This window comes from Sceloporus occidentalis, unplaced genomic scaffold (genome assembly GCF_023333645.1).
Source record: "Sceloporus occidentalis isolate IW3139 unplaced genomic scaffold, rSceOcc1.0.p SCAF_155, whole genome shotgun sequence".
NCBI classification, from domain to species: domain Eukaryota; kingdom Metazoa; phylum Chordata; class Lepidosauria; order Squamata; family Phrynosomatidae; genus Sceloporus; species Sceloporus occidentalis.
The window spans coordinates 1,334,885-1,357,191 of NW_028317135.1; the positions used below are offsets into that span (position 1 = coordinate 1,334,885).

Consider the following 22,307-nt stretch of genomic DNA (forward strand, 5'->3'; position numbering starts at 1 on the left):
AAAGGTCCACCAGGTGGGACAAAAGCAGCAGGGAAACCAGTCTCGGTGAAATGTAGTCGGTGTCGAGACGCACCGATCTGGGGGTGAATTTAAACCAAACCCAGGTAGGATTTTAACACCTTCATTTCTGTCACATTTTGCTTGTATTAGTATAAGATGCGTTTTAGAACTTTTTGCGGTGGTCGAAGGGGCAGAAGGTGGCAGCTCGTCAGATTTTGGTACAACCCCACCCCATACATCCCCTGCCCCCCACACGTTATCATCTAACAGTCGCGTGCAGCCTTGTCTGGGATCGTCCGAATGGGTCCCGTTACACGGAAAGCGTTCGTCCAAAAGCTTTGTCCAAGGGAACCCTCCTCAGAATCCAGTCGTTCATTCTCACCGCTCCCCCATACTGCGCGGTAGAGCGGCGCGTCTACGGTCGTCTTGTCTCGCGTCTTTGGTTTCCTAGCTCTCAGAGGCACCCTGCTCCGCGTCTCTCGGCTCCTGTGTGCTTTCCGCTTCCTCCGGAATGTCCTGCATTCTCTGGAATTCTGGAACAGAGAGAGAGACAAGGAGATGAGGACATCCTCGCGGGCCTCGGTCACACGGCCGGCGGTACACCATCTAATCATGGGCTGGGTGTACGTTAACATCTCCCCGACACCATGTATATATAATGTGTCATGCTCGCCTACAGTGGACTTTCTCGGAGAATGTGTTGGGGTGAACCCCACTTGCCCCTGAGCTGTGGCACAGACTCACCTCGCGTACTGGAGGGTGACACCGGGGGTCCCCCACCCTCCTCTTCTGAGGACTCGGTGTCAACCGTCTCCGGGAGCTTCTCCAGCTCCGTTAGGTCACTAAAGTCATCCTTAAGGTCAGGATCCTCTTGGAAGGAGATAACCGGAACCAAACCCTCCGGGACGTCTGAGGTCCGCCGGTCAGGGTGGAGCTGAAAGGAGAGAGACAGCTGTTGGGATGGTGCATCGGTCTGCTTGAAGGTGCCTAAATCCTTAAATTACCCCCCAGAACCGAAACATTTAATCAACAGTGTAAAAATCAGTACCTGGGGTGGAGTAAAGGTTTGGTACAAGGCATCTCCAGCTGGCAAGCTGCGTCTGCGTGGATCTGCTCCCCTGACCCGGGCCAGCTCTCCTCCTCCGGTGGTCTTTTCTTTCTGCAGGAAGCTCACTTGTCTCTTCACCTCCTCCAATTCCCGTTCCATCCTGGTCCTGGCCTGTTCGCTCTCCCTCAGCCGGGTCTCCAGCATCCCAGCTTCTTGCACTTTCTCCTCGCATTGCCTCCTGCACCTGCGGAGCTCTTCCTGGAGGAGCGTGTGCTGTCGCTGGAGGAGAGTAAGCTCCGTACCCTGCTTGTCCGCGCTCTTGGAGAGGGGCTCAGCCGCCGAGATGTCACGAGAGTTGGTCCGGGACAAACGCTCCTTCTTGTCTAAGCCATCCTGGCCGTGGAGATCTAGCGAGGCGTCCTGCTGGGTGATCAGCGACTACAAGAAAAACAAGAGAGTCAGGAAGCCGATTCCTACTGTCTGATGGGGGAGCGGTGCAGATAGAGCGGGGGGACCCTTGGGTTTCCTGCCTTTTTTAACCTTTAAATTCTGATAATTGGTACCGATCCAAGATGGCGGCCGGCAGTCAGCACATCCTTACCTGCAGTCCATGGATAAGGCAGTATATGTTGGCAATTCTCTGCACGGCGTCCTGCAACAAATGGGAGAGAGTCGTTACCAAAGCTGCCTTTAAAACACAAACCCGCGCAGTAATAGCGAGAAGTCCTTATAATAAATCTGCAAGACTTACTTCTTGGGGACTTTTATGTTGCACTTGGTTTCCGTTCCGGTCCTAAAGCAGAAGAAAATGGAGAATGAAAGGGACGTTCACGTGTTTTCTCTGTGGAACGAGGCAGTCGCTGATCAGGGTTAGATCCATGGCTAGCCCCGGTTAGAATCTGGTATATTTGGGTTACTGGTACCAGTGATCACGGTCTCACCTTCAAGTTGGAGTCGTCATCCTTGTTGGTTTCCATGGAGCCATTGATGCCACTTGTGTCTCCATCTAAAGGGCAGTAAGTGACATATTAACAAGAGGGCAATAAACCACACGCGCTCTCTTTTGGACCGGCACCCCTCCGTACTTACGAGGGGATTCAGTGCTGTCAGAGGCATTGGAGGAATTAGACGTGTGGTTGTGGGGATCTGTCTTCAGAAGCAGCTGCTCGGTTCCCGTCCCCAGAATCACGTCCTTCAGGGCCTCCACTAGAAGGTAAAGAGAGCATGTCGGGTGCTGCCCAAGATCCAAATCTTACCATCATGGCCGCTAAACTAACCCCAAGTCCTCTGCTCCACCTCACCTTCTTTGATGGTCTCATTGACCAGCTTCTCTCCTCTGTAGCTCTCCGTGGAGTCGGTCCTGAAGAGATTCCGAGTGTTTACAGAGAGACCGGGAGAGTCGTCGCCAGCCTGTAACTGCAACACCTTGTTAAACAGGGTCACCTTTTCCTCCAAGATTTCAGCCACTTCTCTGTCTTTCTGCTGTATGACCTCTGTTGGGGCAGGAAGGCAGATACAAAAATGAGGAATAATAATAATAATAATAATAATGGTACAACTGCCCCCATCCTGCTACACTCAACAGCTCGTAATAAGAATCGTCTGTCTTGGGTTTTACGACCCAAAGAAAATAAACGTCTCTAAGAGACACGAGACGTCCAGCCACCTCTATCTCAAAATGTACGGTGAGTGGAGATATCTACCTCTTAGTTTTCTCAGCTTGGCTTCAACTTCGGTCTCAATTAATGGGAAATCCTCCCGTTTTGGGCATCTGGAAGAAAGAACAAGACATGTGGGACTGCGTGGATAATAATTGGGGATACGGGATCTTGAGAAAGTCTGTTGCCGTTACTTACACCCGAACAGACTGGTCGATGATCTTCATCCAGGTGTTCCTCTCCTCGCGGGATGCGGCGTGTACCTCATACATCTCGGGAGGCTTAGCGCTGATCAAGAACATGCCCTTTTCTTGGTTGGCGATGTCGCGGACAATCAGGTTCTGCAGCGAGATCACGGGGTACTTGTCCTGCCGGGTGGAAAGCACACAGGATTATATCAGTCTTTGTCCACTCAGAACCCTTTGGACTGTGTTAGTAAGCATTACATTGTACAGCTGGATTGCGCATGCATAGGAGTTTACAGGTCTAACACGTGGGCACGAGGCACCATCCTTTCTGGTTCTCTGCGGTCTGACTTGGGCACTTTTATTGACCCCCACAGAGGGAGAACGGATGGGTTGGGGTCACCAAGGGCTGCTGTTTCAATAAAACTCACATGAACCCTAGCAGAGGATAATGGGAGTTCTAGTCCTACTAGACTAAGCAGATCACAGAAGGTCACTGCTCCCCCGCGTGGCGCATGCGTGTAGTGCAGACACGTAATCACTTGACATGTAAGTTTTTTCCTTGCGTTGAGTTTTCTTGATGAACCCAGTAAATAGCGGTTTGGTGAAACGAGTAGACAGACGCCAGCCGCCATCTTACCAGGGTTGGGAAATAATACTTCTGGTCCTTTTCTTGGAGCAAAATCAAGACGTCTGTCATTAGCAGCATAATCACATCTGGAGGAGAAACAAATTAATTAGCAGATCACGCAGGAACCAGACGGATCAATGAGGGAACCCCCGTCGACACAGCCGAACTGGAACGTGCGCAGCCGGCCGGCTCTAACCGGACCTTTAAAGACTGGAAGGAGGGATGCAAGTTCCCCAATCTACCACTAAATTCGGCGTGCCGCCTATTCTGGGGTACAGATCGCTTTTTGCCCATAGCAGGTTTAGTTACACTCCACCCCGCGCCCAGGGGAGCTGAATTCCTCAGCTTTTAGGATACCTTTGAAGCGTCCCGCTGCCGTCTTCCACAGGAGGGGCCCCTCATGGATAAGTTTCCTGCGCAGCAGCTCCTCCTTGCCGAAGAGGTGACTTCCCATCACCTGGGCTGTGGATTTGCTGTCCGCCCGGTGGTAGATCTCCTGCAGGCGGAGGTTCTTCTCTTGGTTGTAGACCTCCTGGTCGATGGATGAAATCAGCTCCTTGACCAGTGTCAAGGAAGCAGCGATGTCCTTGTATTCCTCCTCGTTGCCTGGGCAAAAACAGAGGTGGCGTTTTTAGGAGGAAACGTAGATGGGGCAAGAACTCGGTGCCCATTATATTGTAGAAAGCCTTCTGTGGTTTGTTTCCCCCCCCCCCCCACCGGGCTCGCTCACCTTTGGAGTTCTGAAGTATTCTGTCAATGAGGACGGGATATTTAGTGATCCTCTGGGTGACCAACAGTATACACTCCTGCACGCCGTGCCTGCGCAGCAACGGGGAGCGCGTCATCTTCTATAAAACGAGAGGGCAAGACACGAGTTACTTACGTTTTCAAACCAAGCGGGGCCTCAAGTGCTTTAGCGAATAAAGAAGAACCAAGAGATTAACCGTTTGTAATTCGGACGGGGGTCATGTGACACAGCAGCCACGTTATTCCGCGGATGTTATTTGTACATCACCACGGCAGCTGCATGCGCTGAAAGGCCTGTCTCGCCGCATGCGAGTCTTTCATAACAAGCCTTTTGAGTCGCAGTTTTTGGTACGGATCCCATTTTCAGCGAAGGTCGCGTACGACGCTCACCCTTATCATCTGCTGGAACTTCTTGTCTCTGGAGAAGAGCTCCTTGTAGAGCTTCACGGCCTTGTGGTGCTGGCTGCAGAACTCCGTGTACGCTTTCTTCACGAGCTCGGCGTTGGTGCCTGAAAACTGCAGGAACGCATGTTAGAAATGGGGAGCAGAGCTGCGCGTGTCCGATGGCACGCCTCAACCATGATATGGCGTCTCGGGACACAATGTTACCCCCCCGGTGTTCTAACTCAATAATAATGAGACAGAGAGCAGGTACCTGGTTGATGAGGATGTCCCCCAGCCGATTAATGACAAAATTCTTGCTGCTGTCGGACGCCAGCGAGTCCTTGCGTCTCTCCAGGAGCTGGATCAGGAAGCGAACGTGGATGTCGCTCAGCTCGTCCACGCAAGGGAACATCTTCTGGACCAGAGCCGGGTCCATCTGCAGGTCTTCCAGCATCCCCTTGCGGAACATGTTGGTCATGATCTTCAAGGTGCGCACGTGGTGGACCTCGGTCTGAATGAGCTCTGGAGAGGGGAGGAAAGGAGTCAGCGAGTCCTGGGATTTCCCGTCTCCCGCAGAGTCCTGCCTTATGGGACGGGCTGCCAGCTGGGGTAAAGCCTTCGCCTGAGGGGTGTTTGGGGCATCTGGCTCTGTAACTGCCCCGTCTCTCTCCGTACATCCCGCGTCTCTTACCGTAGATCACGTCCTGCCGTTTCATCACGTCCTTCTTGTGCTGCTTCAGGTAGTTATTATCCACAGCCAGGCTCCACGAATCCGCCTCAAACTCCTTCTCGTCTGTGGCAAAGTCGCTCATCAGCTGGTTATAGATCACTTCGGCACCTGCGGACGGGTTTACAAACAACACACCTTAACCCGACAATAAATAGGATACACAACACTCGTATATAGTGCGTTTCTCCATCTTAATTTACATCTGTCGTTTCTCTGTAGTCTTACAGATCAGTGCTTTGCATTACTAAGCACCGCATGCTCGGAGTTATCCCCCCCCCCCGAATCCCTGCCGGCGGGGGGGGGCTGGACAGGATGTAGACTGTAAGCTCATGGGACGGCTGTGAACCTCGTACCTTCGTCGATCAGAGACTCCATGGAGAGGGTCCGGTTCCTCATGTTGAGCGAGTCTGTGGACTGAGAGAGGATCCGGCGGATTCCCAGTGGGCTCTCGTCGTTCAGGTTCCTGAGTGGGTGGGATGCAGGGAAAGTCAGCCTCATCTAACGCCATCTCTAACATGAGTCCCGCTCCCCTCAGTCTTACATTTGTACAAAGGGACTAAAAACATGAGAATAATAACAGCGCGTGTGTGTGTGGGGGGGGGATTCACTGGTTTCCGTGGCGATATAACAAATTCTACCAGTTTGTAAAACAGTTACTTTTTTACATTACCCCAGCGGGGGGTTAATTCTCGCATTACAATATGCATTGTCCGTCGTTCAGATACCAGCAGCAGGGAGGGGAATTTGAGTCGAATAAAGTGAAGTTACACAACTTGAGTGTAGACTTCTAGAACCGCCCGTTATTCTGAGGAACTCGCATTAAACCAGAAGATTCTCAGTGAAAATGGCTAACTTGCGGAGAATAAAAGGCCGCTCCATCTTACCCAGCGATGTTGGTGGTGGAGACGCTCTTGGACAGGGATAAAGATGGCCGCCCTCTGCGGGAGCCGAGGAGCGAGTGGCGCAGGCTGTCTGACGGGTAGATTGCGGAGTTGGGGCGCTCTCGCAGGGTGGTGGCTGTGATGGGGAGAAAAGAACAAGGAGATCACTATATGTGGAGCTGTCACCATGGAAATGAACGGAATGTGCCTATATAATAAAATATATCATTTGGTGGTGCTGGAGAAATAGATGAAAAAATAACTACTAATAAAGTTACTGTTTTTTTGCTGTAACTGCTCTGTAAGGCGCACTCCCACTCACATCCACCAGGGGGCAGGGGAGCGCAACCACGGGCACATTTCATCATTTCATATTCTTATTATTGAGCAATGTGGTGGCTTCATAGTCCGCAGCCATAATCGGACTATAGATTGAGAGTTGCGTTACTTACTCTTATTCCGGAGGGACACATTCTGCAGGGCTGAGTTATTCTTTAAGGAAGCAGCCTTCTGTTGCTGTGAGAGGGGAAAGAACATGAATTACTCACTAGATATCTGCTACCAGATCCCCAAATACCCCACTCAAACTCCACCGTAGTTAGTATGTCACCTCTACCCCCAGGCCATCCCAAATACAGCTGGGCTGCCCTTACGTTCATTGCATTATATAATCCCCCCACAGCCAGTGTTCCTTAATGGTCTGTGGCCCTCCCCATATAAAGACTGGACAGCCCTACCACCCCTGGAGTTACCCCCGTGACCTCGCTCAGGGCACTTACCTTCTGCTTGACCTTGGTGCAGCTCGGCAGGGAGTCCTTACACCGGTTATGTATGGTAACGCTGCACGCTGCGGGGAGAGACGGGGCGTTATCGTGAATATCATTAATAATTATCATTCGGCCGCCAGCAGGCCCTGGATCTCTGTATCAACACGCAAAGGGGTATCTCTCCACGCCTTCGCCTAACCCCCCCATCCACCGTCCTTTGCCCCCATAGGCATGCAGGCCGGCGGATGACTGGTGGGCTCGCAGCTGATGCTGAGCCACCCTTCCCACGGCTGTCAAATGATAATAGGACTTGTAGTTGGTGAACAGCTCAGGTGCCTGACGTTTGTCTTTTCCATCCTTAATCATAAGCGTGATAAATTTGCCCCGGCAAACATCTAACTGGTACTGGAAGTAAATTAATGAAGCCAACTCCACGCAAGTAAACCACATCCCTCGCATGCTATTACCGTATTTGCTCGATTATAAGACGACCCTGATTATAAGACGACCCCCCAAAATCTGAATATTAACTTAGGAAAAAAAGAAAAAGCCTGAATATAAGACGACCCTAAAGGAAAAAAGTTTTACCAGTAAATGTTAATTCATGTAAACTATTTTTTTTAATAAAAGCTATGATTGAGAAAAATATTTTTTTTGTTTTTATTTCTTGTATTTTCCAACCTGTCCCCCAGTTACGCACATCTGCCCCCAGGCTTGCCACTCCAATATGGCACTGTGGCCCATGATATGCCTTTTAACCCTCTATATGCCACTGTGCCCCATGGTATGCCTTTTGACCCCCTATGTGCCACTCTGCCTCCAGAAATGCCTTATACCCCTATATCCCACTCTGGCATTTAGGGGGTTAAAATGCATATTATGGGGCAGAGTGGCATATAGGTGTATAAGGCATTTCAGGAGGCAGAGTGCTCTATTAAATGCCCCCTTAACGCCACTCCAGAAATGCCCTATGCCCCCATTTAACTAACTAACTAACACACACACACACACACACCCTATACCCCCATTTAACTAACACACACACACACACACACACACACACTCTCCCCTCCCCTCCCCTCTCAGCCCTCTCTTACCGGTGCTTCCAGCCGGGGCAGCGGGTTGACGTCGCCTTCTGCTGCAGCCGGAAGGAGGTGTGGCTAGCAGCGGGGGTTGTCTGCGTCCGTCGCGTATACTTTCCCCGGCTGTCAGAGATCAGAGTTCCCCGCACCGGTGCGGGGAACTCTGATCTCTGACAGTCGGGGAAGGTTTGCGCGACGGACGCAGACAACCCCCGCTGCTAGCCACACCTCCTTCCGGCTGCAGCGGACGTTGTCTACGCGGATCGCGTAGACGTCAACCCGCTGCCCCGGCAATACAGCAGGAAGCACCGGTAAGTGTGTATGATGGGGGGGGGGGGGTGAGACAGGAGGATCCAGGTCCCCTGCAGCGGTGCGGGGGATCTGGATCTTAGTCTCCTAATCAGACTCTATTTGAGGTCTGATTAGAAGACGACCCCGATTAGAAGACGAGGGGTATTTTTCAGAGCATTTGCTCTGAAAAAAACCTCGTCTTATAATCGAGCAAATACGGTAATTAGCTGCTACTTAACTGTTTGCATGCCAGGGGGCGGCTGTGGCTAGCCGGGGTGACCTGCTGAAGACTGTTTTGATAGATTGGGGGGGTGAATGACGTCTCGTGAAACTCAGACACAGACCGGCCTCTCTCTCCCGTGATATCTCACAAAGCCGTCATTGTCCGCAGCTGGCACTGGGAGCCGGGATCATGTCATCAAATCATGAGCTATACCTACGGAGGGTGCGGGGATCGGCCCTGATAAATCGCCAAGGCTCCGAGGGATCTGCCCCGATAAATCGATCCAAGGGATCTGCCCCGATAAATCGATCCAAGGGATCTGCCCTGATAAATCGCCAGCGCTCCGAGGGATCTGCCCCGATAAATCGATCCAAGGGATCTGCCCCGATGAATCGATCCAAGGGATCTGCCCTGATAAATCGCCAGCGCTCCGAGGGATCTGCCCCGGTAAATCGCCAACGCTCCGAGGGTTCTGCCCCAGTAAATCGCCAACGCTCAGAGGGATCTGCCCCGATAAATCGATCCAAGCGATCTGCCCTGATAAATCGCCAGCACTCCGAGGGATCTGCCCCAGTAAATCGCCAACAACGCACATCACGCTTATAAGTGCATGGTGGCCCCGGGAGGGATGGGCCCCTAAACATGTTACAGTCACATCAGAGCCTCGCTGTCCCTCTCCTGCCACGCGTGGCGCTGCCTGTGACAGATGAGACTGGCTCCCTGGAAAATGTGGCTAAATGTGACCGTGGACAAAGGGTTAAACCCACACGGCCAAATTCACAGCTATTCGGGGGGGGGAAATATATTGAATGAATCTGACCTCGAAGCGGAGCCAGACACGGGCCCCTCTACGCTCTATAGACCAAAGAGCTTGCACTTAAATTCTGGACTCTGTTCTGTAAGAGAGCGCAAGCCCAGTCTAACGGCCCTACTGCGTGAAATCATTTTTGGGGTTCAGTAAATAAACTCATGGCAAGAACAAGATGACTGCCACAGTAAATGCCCCTGCAGCTTCCCCCCCTGCTTTAAAATATATGGATAATTTTAGACCTTAATACCCCAGCAACCCCCCCGCTCACACTACATTGTGACACAAACACACAAACCCCGTCACCAACACAGCGAGATACACAATATTAATGACACTCAACCCAACACTAAAAAGAGACAGACACTGAGATGAGTCTGTGTACGGGGGGTGCTGTGTGTAGGGGGGCAGGGGGTGTTGTGTGTACGGGGGGAGTTGTGTGTACAGGGGGCAGTGTAGACAGGCAGGGGTGTAGCGTGTGTAGTCGGTTCACGTTACGGCAGCTGCTGTTCTGGACAGATGTGGAGTCCAGTAACGCGCGGAGATCTGCAGCAACTGTTGAGGCCGGAGACGCATAATCCAGGTGGGAACAGCTGCGGGGGGGGGGGGGGTTTCCTAGCTGAAACTCTAGAACACCCCCCGATACCCCAACTAGATCCATGTACACACATCCCACGCACAGACGTCAGGGTCTCTATACACCTCACACGCTACCTCCCTGTGTCCTCCTGGAGATCCGCTCTATAGAACTGGTCACAATACTCCAGGGGGATCTCACCAGGGATCTATAAAGTGGGATCACTAGATCTAAACAAACATCTTCCCGAATGATTATGTGAAATGGTTGGTAACGTTACACAGCAGACGGAGTCCTGTAACTATGTATTTGGGGATGGTGGGGGGTGGGGAGTGGGCAGAGGGTGTTTTTAGACACATTTCTGGACGCGTTCATCTGGTTCGGCAAAGCATGTTCTGGGGAGCCTGCGTTGGCAGGAAAAGCTGAATAGGCGGCTGCTTTGCACAGGTGGGATGGTGGGGTGAGCGTTGGGATGGTGGGGTGAGCGGCGGGATGGTGGGGTCAGCGGCGGGATGGTGGGGTGAGCGGCGGGATGGTGGGGTCAGCGATGTGATAATCCCACTGCACTCCCCTCTATCTAACCCCGGCAGTCAGACATATGCAGACGCAGGACCTGCTGCAGATGGCTTTTATCTCCAGCGCTGGCCCCGTAGCACGCATCAAACAGCCCCCCAAGACCCTAAACTACAGCTTGCCCCGTAAATCGGCGGTGACGTCCTCGGGGTTCCGAGACATTTGCGGCCCGGACCTACCATGATGCAGAGCAATGCGTCTGTCGCCGGCACAGGCTCGGTAAGAGCGTTCGTGCGCACGCTCCCAGCCAGCCTTGCACACGCACTAACCTCTCAACAGTGTAACGGCTTCCCTTCCCAAACACTTGATACAGCTGTACACGCACACGCGTGTGCTCTGCGTGACGCCCGGAGGCAGCACTTACTGGGGCAGATGAGAGCCTCCTTGGCGGTGATGCTTTTGTTGCACACGAAGCACATGGTGGTGCCCGACACGGTGATGGTGGTGAAGAGGTGCCCGTTGGTGTATCTGGTGTCCTTCTCCTTCGCCTCCTTCATCTTCTCTTTCTCTTTGTTCTAAAAAAGAAAATAAGCAGAGACCGGGGGTCAGCGGCAGCTCCCAGAATCCTCCATTCCTACAGAGGCGAGTAGCGGCCCCCTCTCCGCACCTTCTTTCCTGCTCTTAACTTTTTAACTGAATCACCTCTGCTGGGAGTACCCCCCATTAACCCACTACACATTCCCCCCATCTTTCCAGGCGTCCCTTAAAACCAGCAGCCGTGCTTGAATCACGCACCTGGAGGGCAGCGGCCCGCTCATACTGCCTCTTGCCCCTCCAGCTCATGGTCCGAGGGGCGATGTCGCCCCGGGCGGAGGCGCTGATGGAGGGGCTGCGGTATCCTGCCTGTTGCTGCATCTCCGGGTAAATGCTGCATTATCGGATTCTCCCCACTACTTCTCTACAGATAACCATGACAACCCTCAAACTCTGCCAGGGGGGCGGCCCTCGCCTCCGAACATCTCTGCAGATACGGGGGGAGAGGAGACGGATACGTATAGAACCAGCGCTCTCCAAATATCGCACCATTAACCCTTTAGGGCACCGCTAATGCCCTGTGCGCTTGCCTCGGCGCAGCCTAGCGTTGGGGTATTTAGCAGAGGGGCCCCGCTGCTGTGCCTTTTTGATGGGGGTATTCCTGGTGAGAAAGGTCACTATAGAGGTCGTTATCGACTCAGTATGCATCAAGGTGAATCATGCCTCATCCCACGGACTGGATTTTCCTGTATGACATCATAGCTCGACCTCACACAGCGGGGGCTGAATGCAAGCAATCTGAAAGACTGCAAGCTCTTGGGCCAGGCCATGGCCACCGTAAGATTGTATAATAAGGCTGATCTATAGGAATTAAAGGACAGGGTGCTGGGGATGGTTGGGTAACAATCATCCGAGTGCCGCGGTTTCTGGGTGAAAGAGGAAACAAGCGCTACTTCCTGCTACAGGATAGTGAGTAATCGCCCAGCCCGGGGGCCGCCTGCCGAGCCCGGGGGCCGCCTGCCGAGCCCGGGGGCCGCCTGCCGAGCCCGGGGGCTTCTTTGCGGGGGAAAGCTGGATTAAGGTGCCCTTGTACAGATGTTGAGCCCGGGTTCCACAGGCACCCAGAATGATTAAATCCTTCATGTTTTGAAAATCTTATTTTTTCTGCCTATAATGACATTTAACGAGTATTTAACATTCTACCCCATTTAAAGAGCCATTGACGGCCTTAACCCTGGTGACTGGACATTTAAAATCAGGATAGCTGGTAGTTTTCGCAGAGTTATAATCGCAGGTTCGTCAGAGTCGAGGGGCAAGGCGTAGTTTTTCCACCCCACACCTCCCTCTTTCATAATACGTGCGTGTGTGTGGGGGGGGGTTCAGGAAGTTTATAATCATGTTATCGGAGGCCGCGATACATGTAATTACAGCCTCTGATGATGAAGGCACCAGACACCCTACCGGAGTCATTACACTGACCAGCCGTGCACAGAGAACGTGTAAGCTATTCCTCCTCTACTGCAGCACGGACCCCGTAAACCAATACCACCTCTGCCAGGCGCAGATTCCATGCATCTACCGTGGATCTGCCCTCATAACAGTAAGCATGCACCAAGATGTAGCAGGCAAGCAGATAACAGTGATTGCGCAATCGCACTGGGACGCTCATACTCGGACACGAGGTGGGGTCGCAGGTCTGCCCCATGAGCCCCTTCCTCCCGCTCCTTCAGTCCTGAAGGAGCGGGGAAATTCCTGCAGATAACATCACTTTAATCACATTCCTTCCGCTCACAACTACCCCAAACACCCCCGGAGCCGGGCTATTCATTAACCTCCCATACTGCCTATTGGAGCTCATTGCTGACCTCCCGCTTCGACACTAAAGCTGCCGTCCCACTTACACAAGACCGTTACCCGCAGTCTCTAGCGAATACCCGCAGCCGACCTGCCGCGTTACTCTCTCCTCGCGTGAAACAACACAAATAGTTAACACTCTATCTACGGGAACAACCTATCACATGACAAGCCAGGGCCCGACAAACCCGAGGTCGCCATGGCGACCAGGAATCGCTTCTCGGCACCTAGTGTTCGGCAGGAGAGCAATGGGTTAACTGTACAAACTACGTTACTGTATGTATTCGTATGTGTGTGCATGTTAATATGTTACTGTGTGTGTTAGCGTGTGTCAAGGTGCTACTGTGTGTAATTGTGTGCATTAAGCAGAGTAAGTTGGACAGCAGCTTTAAATCCAGCTATATCCTGTCATACAACACGCATGAGCGCCGCGTGGATTATGCCAATCCACATGTAACGTAATATAAAAAAAGCATACCTACCAAATGTCCTTTCTTTCCAAAGAGCTCAGAATGTTCGCTGGGTATGAGGGGATCGCAGGGCTCTACAGCCCTAAAAGCCCCGATAATGTGTATAGAAACAGCAGGAAACGGCTTTAGAAATCAAACGGGGGAAATAAACCCCATTATTCTTCTAAATGCCCCACTTAGTTACACAAATGACCCCGCCTCCAGCCACGCCCCCTAAAATAAAAGGATCTCTCTGGCCATAGGGAGCACTGAGTATCGGGACAAGGGGCCGGCAGCACAGCGATCGGGGAGGCAGGGGTGCATCATTTATTGAGTTAACCATATTCCTGGCAGCCACATCTGAAAGGTACTCGGCAAGCGCAGGAACCTCCAGGGGATCCTGACCTTTGGGGAGAGGCTTCCCCGCCGCCGCCGCCAGCGGCGAGTCCCTTTCTCTGTAACACATTTGGCTGATGGATTTTCTATCTCAGACTCCAGGGGCCGCCTTGGACATGCAGCCTTTTCCTTTAAAGCCATTCTTAGAGTCCCTGCCCCTCCAGGGGGCATTAAGCTGTGGAGGGGGTCCTTTCTGAACAGCTCTCTCCTCAGTGTATTAAATGAGATCATTCAATACGTGATGTCACGAGTGAAAGCGAGTGCAGAGGAAGGAAGTGACAGGGTGTGGACGCAGAGGGATTACTTACAAGCATCATACAGACGCCGTCAGTAAGTGGGGCCAGCAGCGCCAAGTCTAACACCGTCCTCTGTACAGCTGACGGGCCCCTCGGCTGACACCGATCCCCGCTCTGTGCAGCTCACCGGACGGCCCCTAGCCGGACACCGATCCCCGCTCTGTGCAGCTCACCGGACGGCCCATAGGCTGATACCGATCCCCCCTCTTTGCAGCTCACCGGACGGCCCCTCGGCTGAAACCGATCCCCGCTCTGTGCAGCTCACCGGACGGCCCATAGGCTGATACCGATCCCCCCTCTTTGCAGCTCACCGGACGGCCCCTCGGCTGAAACCGATCCCCGCTCTGTGCAGCTCACCAGACGGCCCCTAGGCTGACACCGATCCCCGCTCTGTACAGCTCACCGGACGGCCCCTCGGCTGACACCGATCCCCGCTCTGTACAACTCACCGGACGGCCCCTCGGCTGATACCGATCCCCGCTCTGTGCAGCTCACCGGACGGCCCCTCGGCTGACACCGATCCCCGCTCTGTGCAGCTCACCGGACGGCCCCTCGGCTGATACCGATCCCCGCTCTGTGCAGCTCACCGGACGGCCCCTCGGCTGACACCGATCCCCGCTCTGTGCAGCTCACCGGACGGCCCCTCGGCTGATACCGATCCCCGCTCTGTGCAGCTCACCGGACGGCCCCTAGGCTGACACCGATCCCCGCTCTGTGCAGCTCACCGGACGGCTCCTCGGCTGATACCGATCCCCGCTCTGTACAGCTCACCGGACGGCCCCTCGGCTGATACCGATCCCCGCTCTGTGCAGCTCACCGGACGGCCCATAGGCTGATACCGATCCCCCCTCTTTGCAGCTCACCGGACGGCCCCTCGGCTGAAACCGATCCCCGCTCTGTGCAGCTCACCAGACGGCCCCTAGGCTGACACCGATCCCCGCTCTGTACAGCTCACCGGACGGCCCCTCGGCTGACACCGATCCCCGCTCTGTACAACTCACCGGACGGCCCCTCGGCTGATACCGATCCCCGCTCTGTGCAGCTCACCGGACGGCCCCTCGGCTGACACCGATCCCCGCTCTGTGCAGCTCACCGGACGGCCCCTCGGCTGATACCGATCCCCGCTCTGTGCAGCTCACCGGACGGCCCCTCGGCTGACACCGATCCCCGCTCTGTACAGCTCACCGGACGGCCCCTCGGCTGATACCGATCCCCGCTCTGTACAGCTCACCGGACGGCCCCTCGGCTGACACCGATCCCCGCTCTGTACAGCTCACCGGACGGCCCCTAGGCTGACACGGATCCCCGCTCTGTACAGCTCACCGGACGGCCCCTAGGCTGACACCGATTCCCGCTCTGTACAGCTCACCGGACGGCCCCTAGGCTGACACCGATCCCGCTCTGTGCAGCTCACCGGACGGCCCCTAGGCTGACACCGATCCCCGCTCTGTACAGCTCACCGGAGGGCCCCTAGGCTGACACCGATCCCCGCTCTGTGCAGCTCACCGGACGGCCCCTAGGCTGACACCGATCCCGCTCTGTACAGCTCACCGGACGGCCCCTAGGCTGACACCGATCCCCGCTCTGTGCAGCTCACCGGATGGCCCCTAGGCTGACACCGATCCCCGCTCTGTGCAGCTCACCGGACGGCCCCAGTTATATGCCATAGCGCTGTTACAATAGAGAGCGTTGAGACATATTGGTAGAGAGAACGGGTATTGTGAGCTCCTCCTGCGCGTGCTGGAGTACAGCCAGCATTCTGAAGACTCCCTGCACTCGATGGACGGAGAGAGAGACTCGAAACAAAGATGTAAAAAAACACCGGACGCGTTTCGCACACGAGGGCTCCCATCGCACGGCTGTTTGTGAAACGCATTTTCTTTGCGAAGCTACTTGTGACACATAAGTCTCCGTCAAGAGCTTTATGTTGCCCCCCCCGATGGCTGGTTTGGCGTGTCGGGGGTGGCAGCTTCATAGTGTCTACAACTCACGATCCACATATACAGCAGCCACACCAGTGAGCACTAGCTGCGTCCTCCTGGTCCATATATCACAATACTCTAGGGGAGATCTCACTAGGGATCTATAAAGTGGGATCACTAGATCTCTGCGTCAATCTAGACATTTTTCGGGATAACTCTTCTTTAGAACGTGGTCCAAATGGAAGTTTTGTTTGAATGCGCAACATCAATGAAGACGATGAACCCTTTGGAAGGAGCGTCGGCTCTCCACGTGGCGCCCGTCAGGCTACAAAAGCCTTTGTTAGAACGACAATGCATCCGAATGACGGGAGCTGGGGGGAGCGGGAAAGACTCCTCAATGACATTATCCACGGGCGGCCATCCCCGACCATCGTTTCAGTTAATGATTCCCAGGGCCTTTTGTACTGCGTGCGGGTTGGACTGAGATGATCCTGCGCGACCCGGTGAAACGCAGGAAGCAGCCGGAGGGTTCCTCAGACGCGCTGATCATCTCACTCCGAACACGGAGATTGCACAATCAGGAGACTCGTGACCCGTGACACAGCCGTTTATACAGTCGGTGGGTGCAGGGACTGGAACCCAGACCAACGGAGACCCGTCCCAGAAATAACCCTCAACTAGGTAGCCTAATGTGCTGAGCTCCTTGGGACAGGGTCTGCCATTATACCGCTAGACTGTAAGCTCCTTGGGACAGGGTCTGCCATTATACCGCTAGACTGTAAGCTCCTTGGGACAGGGTCTGCCATTATACCGTTAGACTGTAAGCTCCTTGGGACAGGGTCTGCCATTATACCGCTAGACTGTAAGCTCCTTGGGACAGGGTCTGCCATTATACCGCTAGACTGTAAGCTCCTTGGGACAGGGTCTGCCATTATACCACTAGACTGTAAGCTCCTTGGGACAGGGTCTGCCATTATACCGCTAGACTGTAAGCTCCTTGGGACAGGGTCTGCCATTATACCGCTAGACTGTAAGCTCCTGGGACAGGGTCTGCCATTATACCGCTAGACTGTAAGCTCCTGGGACAGGGTCTGCCATTATACCGCTAGACTGTAAGCTCTTTGGCACAGGGTCTCCTATTCTAGCAGCGCATGAACATTAGTAGTTGGGTTATGAATCAGCTGCTTGCAGTAATCGCACTTCCTCTGCTGTTTCCCCTTCCCCCCAGCACAGGTTCAAGACAAAGACTGTCTGCGTCTCTCCCCTTTCATGTCAAAACAATGGCACCTCAGTGAGGGAGAAGAATTGCCCCAGGGGCAGCTGAGCAATGCAATGCTATTGTCATGTTTGGCCATTACCAGTTCCACTGGAAGACTGCTCCGTTATTTACTACCCTCTGCTAAAAACACATTAAGCCACAGTGCTGCCTGGCACTCGGGGTTTACAAATATTGGGGTCCATGCAGCCCCCGGTATAACTTCCCGTTTGGGTAGGGAGAGAAGCCGCTGTGAGGTTTGGAGTGAATTAACCCTTTTATCGGAACACCCAGGTGTTGTGGGGGCCGTGGCTGAAACGTCACTCGGTCATGCCCCTGGAGGGGTCACGTCAACCAGACAAACCCGTGCCATGATGAACAGTCAAATATAAAGAAGTTAATTTGCATGCAGGGCGGGTGCTGATGTCGCAGAGGGGGCGGAGTTACAGTAAATACCTCATTTTTTGATCTATACATTTGCTTACAGCTGCCGTAGTGCCGGCTGGCTGATCGCAGCTGTGCAGATCCAAGACCCCCGATTTGTTGGACCCTCGGCGGGCTCCGGGAATCCGTAGTCTGATATTCCAGCCCTCGCGTTAGTACTTTGGAGGCTCGCGTTTCTTGGGATAGTAATCGGATTAGAGGTCGCGCCGGGAGGTGAGGGCTCTCGGGGGATCTGTAATCCGCCATTATTCTCTCATTAGAGGGATATTTCATAAATCCGGATTAAATCCTGACACTGCACCGGGCGCCGTGTAATGGGAGTCCCTGTGGAGGGGCCCACCCCAGCCCAGCCACCGCACACTGCATCCTGGGATACAGCTCCCTCGTACCTGTGTGACTGGCGGACACGCAATCGGTACCGGCAGATCAGCCCAACATCCCTCTATCAGTAAATAGATGCCGCCAGCAAGCAGGTACCAGCTCACGGGAGACTGTCCCTAATTATTACCACCTCTGCTGGGAGGTCATATCTCCTCTGCATTGTATTCTTGCAGGGACTTTCTGGTTCCTAGAAATAAGAGCGAGTCTGCCAGTAACCCATTTTCTCTCTCTTGGCACCAGTGACACCGACTCATTCTGTGGCGCCGTTCCAATAGAGACTTGTGAATCAAGCATTAGCCCGGCACCTGCCCTCTAATACCCCGAGGCTATGTGAGCACCTGCGGAGATGGAGCCTCTCCGCTGCCCCAGCCCTCTCACTGGGCCGGGGAATCTGTCTTTCTTATGCAATCGCACCTTCACAGCCCAGTTCCAGTGGACTGCAATTCTCACAATTCTCAGCCACATCTTTCTTTTTTAACGCACAACATTCTGGTTATTTCTAAAGAGAATTTGGAATCCTGCCAAACGTGTAACCGGGGGAAGCAATTAGACTTTGCACGTCTCATTTCCTGTCACGGTCTAACAGCAGGAAGTGCTCAAGGGGAAGCGCAAGGGAGATTTGCTTCCCCCACTTTCTTACTTTGAAGATGTCACCAGCAGGAACCGATAAAGCACGTCTTTTAACCTTCAAAAGAGAGATTTTCCTTTCAGACCCCCCCTCAATCTAAAAAAAAAAGGCTATCTGGTCTCATGCTTTGTTTCAAAAACAGATCCCAACTTTCATCAGCCTCTGCCTCCTCCACTGGGGCACTGTTCCATGCATGCACTACGCTTTCAAGCAATAGTCCTAGACGTTCACTTTGATGGATGGCAGGGGAGCCGCACAGCGAGCCCTTTGTGTAGAATGGGAGTGGAATTACGTGGATAATTGAGACCCCGGCAGCTGTACTCCGTCTGCTCAACTTTCCAGGCAGTAAAAACATTTCCAGGGCAGGAAACGGCGCGCTGCCTCCCACCAAATAACAGAACTGCCACGTTAACCCTTTATTCCCACGTGTTTTGAGACGCGGGCGCTGTAATGTGGCAGCGGATGCTGGGGGGTCCGTTATCAGGGTAAGTCTGGGGGCCGGGAGACGGAGCGGTGCGGATCTGGTGCATGTGACGCGGGGCGGCTGCCAGCGACGTTACGCATCACTTAACGTACAGAAAGTTTCAAAATCTCTCTCCAGCTCGCTGGCGCTGCGCCCGCAGACGTGGAATGTGAGTGCAGACGGCACGGGGGGCAACAAACTGCCAGCGTATCATCTCACAACAGCAGGGACGGGGCAGATCGCGCCAGCCTCCGATCTCACATCAGCCTCTACTGTGACGACATAACTGCCCCGCCGTACCAGCCTCCAATCTTACAAAATAACTGCCCCGCCGTACCAGCCTCCAATCTTACAAAATAACTGCCCCACCGTACCAGCCTCCAATCTTACAAAATAACTGCCCCGCCGTACCAGCCTCCAATCTTACAAAATAACTGCCCCACCGTACCAGCCTCCAATCTTACAAAATAACTGCCCCGCCGTACCAGCCTCCAATCTTACAAAATAACTGCCCCGCCGTACCAGCCTCCAATCTTACAAAATAACTGCCCCGCCGTACCAGCCTCCAATCTTACAAAATAACTGCCCCGCCGTACCAGCCTCCAATCTTACAAAATAACTGCCCCGCCGTACCAGCCTCCAATCTTACAAAATAACTGCCCCGCCGTACCAGCCTCCAATCTTACAAAATAACTGCCCCACTACTATTAGTAAGTGCCCAAGTGAGCGTTGCAGCCCGTGTATCTGCCCCTTCTGCTAGGGCCAAAGTCATTGTGTTCTGTCTCCTCATAACTGCCCCGGAGCGAGGGTCCACGTGACCAGTAATACTGCTGATGCGGGGTCCGGCCGTGGCGCACGGGGCTGTAAGTGACGGAGAGGGGGCGCGGACGCCTGTACCGGGGGGCAGCCAAAAATAGCTTCAACTACCACGGCAAGCAACTGCGGGAAGCAGGGGGCACGTGGGACCGCTCTGGGGCTAAAAGGTGCAGCCGCTACTCGGTAACCCAACAGGGGCAGTACTGGCTTCCTTTAACCCTTTAAGTTTCTGGCCACGGGGCATGCCGAGCTGCAGTCCCACGGGGAGGGAAATAGTTAACGGCGCTGACAGATGGCAATGGTGCGCCGCTCACAAGGTCGAACAATGAAGACACAATGGGGAATCCCTGCTCTCCGACCCAAGCTTCCTCCTCGCCGGGACCCACCCGTTTCCCATCTCCCACCACGTTTGCCCCTTTCCCGTACGTGACTCTCGGAAGCGGCTCGAGGCAGGTTAACGACGCGGGGCAAGAATTAAAATAAAAATTAAACAAAAACCCCAGGAATCAAACCAGACTGACCTTCAGAGCGATCTCCTTTGTGCGTTCAATCCGAGCTTTTGAAAAGGACTCAATCCGAGACATATTCCCCCGGGGTATCAGCGAGTGCGTGGCCCCTGACTGTGCGGCCCCCGACTATGCACCCCCTTCAGTTTGCGGATCCAGGGGCTCTCGCCGGTTTGGGTTCAGGGAGACAGAGCGAGAAGCACGAACTGGCAACACTTATTCACAGGAAGTCAGAGCCTCGGAGAGGCTGATATTATTCAAAACCAAACCTCCTCCACCCCCATCCTCCCAAAGCTTGCCTCTCTCATCCTACTACCAGCAGAGGGGGTGGGGTGCCTGGCCTGACCAGTCTGTGTGCACATGCCACAGCTGCTGTGACAAACTATTATTCCACCCCAGAGAAAGAAGGGACCTGCCAACACACAGGCGTCCCTGGCTCCTGGAGCACACGATCCAAAACCAAGTCGTGCATGGGGGGGGGGGGGTCCAAAATATAAAATGTGAAAAAATTCTGAAATTAAAAAAAAAATAAATTGTTATGAATGAAAATAATAAATGCATTTTCTAGATATTAAATCGTTTACCCATGAGACTTTTTCCAAGTGGACTTCACGGGGAGGAAAAACGAAATATTTTGGCGTTTAGAGTTTTTTTGTTTGGTCCGCGCGGCGGGGTCCCCACTATACTGGAGGAATCCCGTCCGGGCGGAGAGAGCGCTGCCATTGTGCTCGCAGCGGAAATTATGCCAACCCTTAACCTCCGCATCCAGCTGCGGGTCTGTGCCGGGTGCTCATTACCTCCATTCAGAGGAGTCTGCGCTCATTATAATAAACGCAATTCTGCAAAATACACAGAAAAAATCCCCCCAAAAAACCCCCAAACATTTCATCTGATCATTACAAAAAATACAAAAAATAATAATAATTAAAAATAAATTGGGCTTCCCCGATCAGTGAGACTCCATCACACAAACATTGCCAATTACCATGGCAACCGACATCGAGGAAGGGGAGGAAAGACACAAGATTACAGGTGAGATAGGCACACAAGGTACCTATCTCGCCCCTAATCCCATCTCTCTCCCCCCTGATGCCCCTCTTTTCTAGGAGGTCAGAATGTTTGCTGGGTATGAGGGGATCGCAGGGTTCTGCGGCCCTAAAAGCCCCAATTATGTATCTAGAAAAAAGGGGGACATCTGGGGACCAAAGAGGGACTTACCAAAATCAGGGACACTTGGAAGGTCTGACCTGTGCCCAATCCTCCTGTTCAGACACGAACCCCGCCAACCAACATGTCAGAGGGCCGGGGCCGGACTGGTGATGCCCGTATAAGAGTCATTTTGAACGCTTTAGAACGTTAGGAGCTCGTAGAGGAAGCCTGTGCTGTCAGGGTAACTTCTGTTTATTTATCTCCGATAATTGCAAGCCTCCCGTCAACAAATAACAATCTTCTGCAACAATGTATCCGGAGACACTCGCTAACATTTCCAGCAAAGGTTTTATTCCTCCCCAAAGTAAAAATGGGCAAATAAACCATTTCCTGGCGTTCCTCGCCGGGAGAACGTGGGCCAACGGCCTATTAGAAATCTTTTTGGGGCGGGGGAGCTGCCCCCGTCACATTCTGTGGCTTGCAGAGGGGGTAAGTGGGCCACGCCGTGCCAGGGTGCGGAAGGGGTTCTTACACAAACACTGGAGGGGCCGGCAGCTCAGACTGCTGACGTGGCCTCCCGCCAGCCATCCGTGTCTAATCTGCAGAGGCAAGACAGACCCGTCCAGCCATGTGCCCCAGCCACGGGGGCAAAAAGGGAGACAGGAGAGGGGAACCCACTGGCTGAGCAT

At 53.6% G+C, this 22,307-nt stretch overlaps 1 protein-coding gene across 1 annotated transcript; it reads right to left on the reverse strand.

The window, feature by feature from the left end:
* Window positions 1–447: 447 nt before the first annotated feature.
* LOC149280490 (rho guanine nucleotide exchange factor 2-like) lies at window positions 448–20,547 on the reverse strand. Its single transcript, XM_089500511.1, has 22 exons — window positions 20,485–20,547; window positions 10,950–11,100; window positions 7,044–7,111; window positions 6,717–6,780; window positions 6,268–6,400; window positions 5,737–5,846; window positions 5,345–5,491; window positions 4,925–5,175; window positions 4,660–4,785; window positions 4,253–4,370; window positions 3,880–4,128; window positions 3,532–3,608; window positions 2,905–3,074; window positions 2,752–2,819; window positions 2,350–2,541; window positions 2,138–2,254; window positions 1,990–2,054; window positions 1,800–1,841; window positions 1,650–1,700; window positions 1,049–1,486; window positions 745–934; window positions 448–533 (listed from the first exon to the last, which is right to left on the reverse strand). The coding sequence occupies exons 1-22, from the start codon at window positions 20,545–20,547 to the stop codon at window positions 448–450; spliced, it is 2,976 nt and encodes a 991-aa protein (XP_089356637.1).
* Between the last annotated feature and the right edge of the window lie 1,760 nt (window positions 20,548–22,307).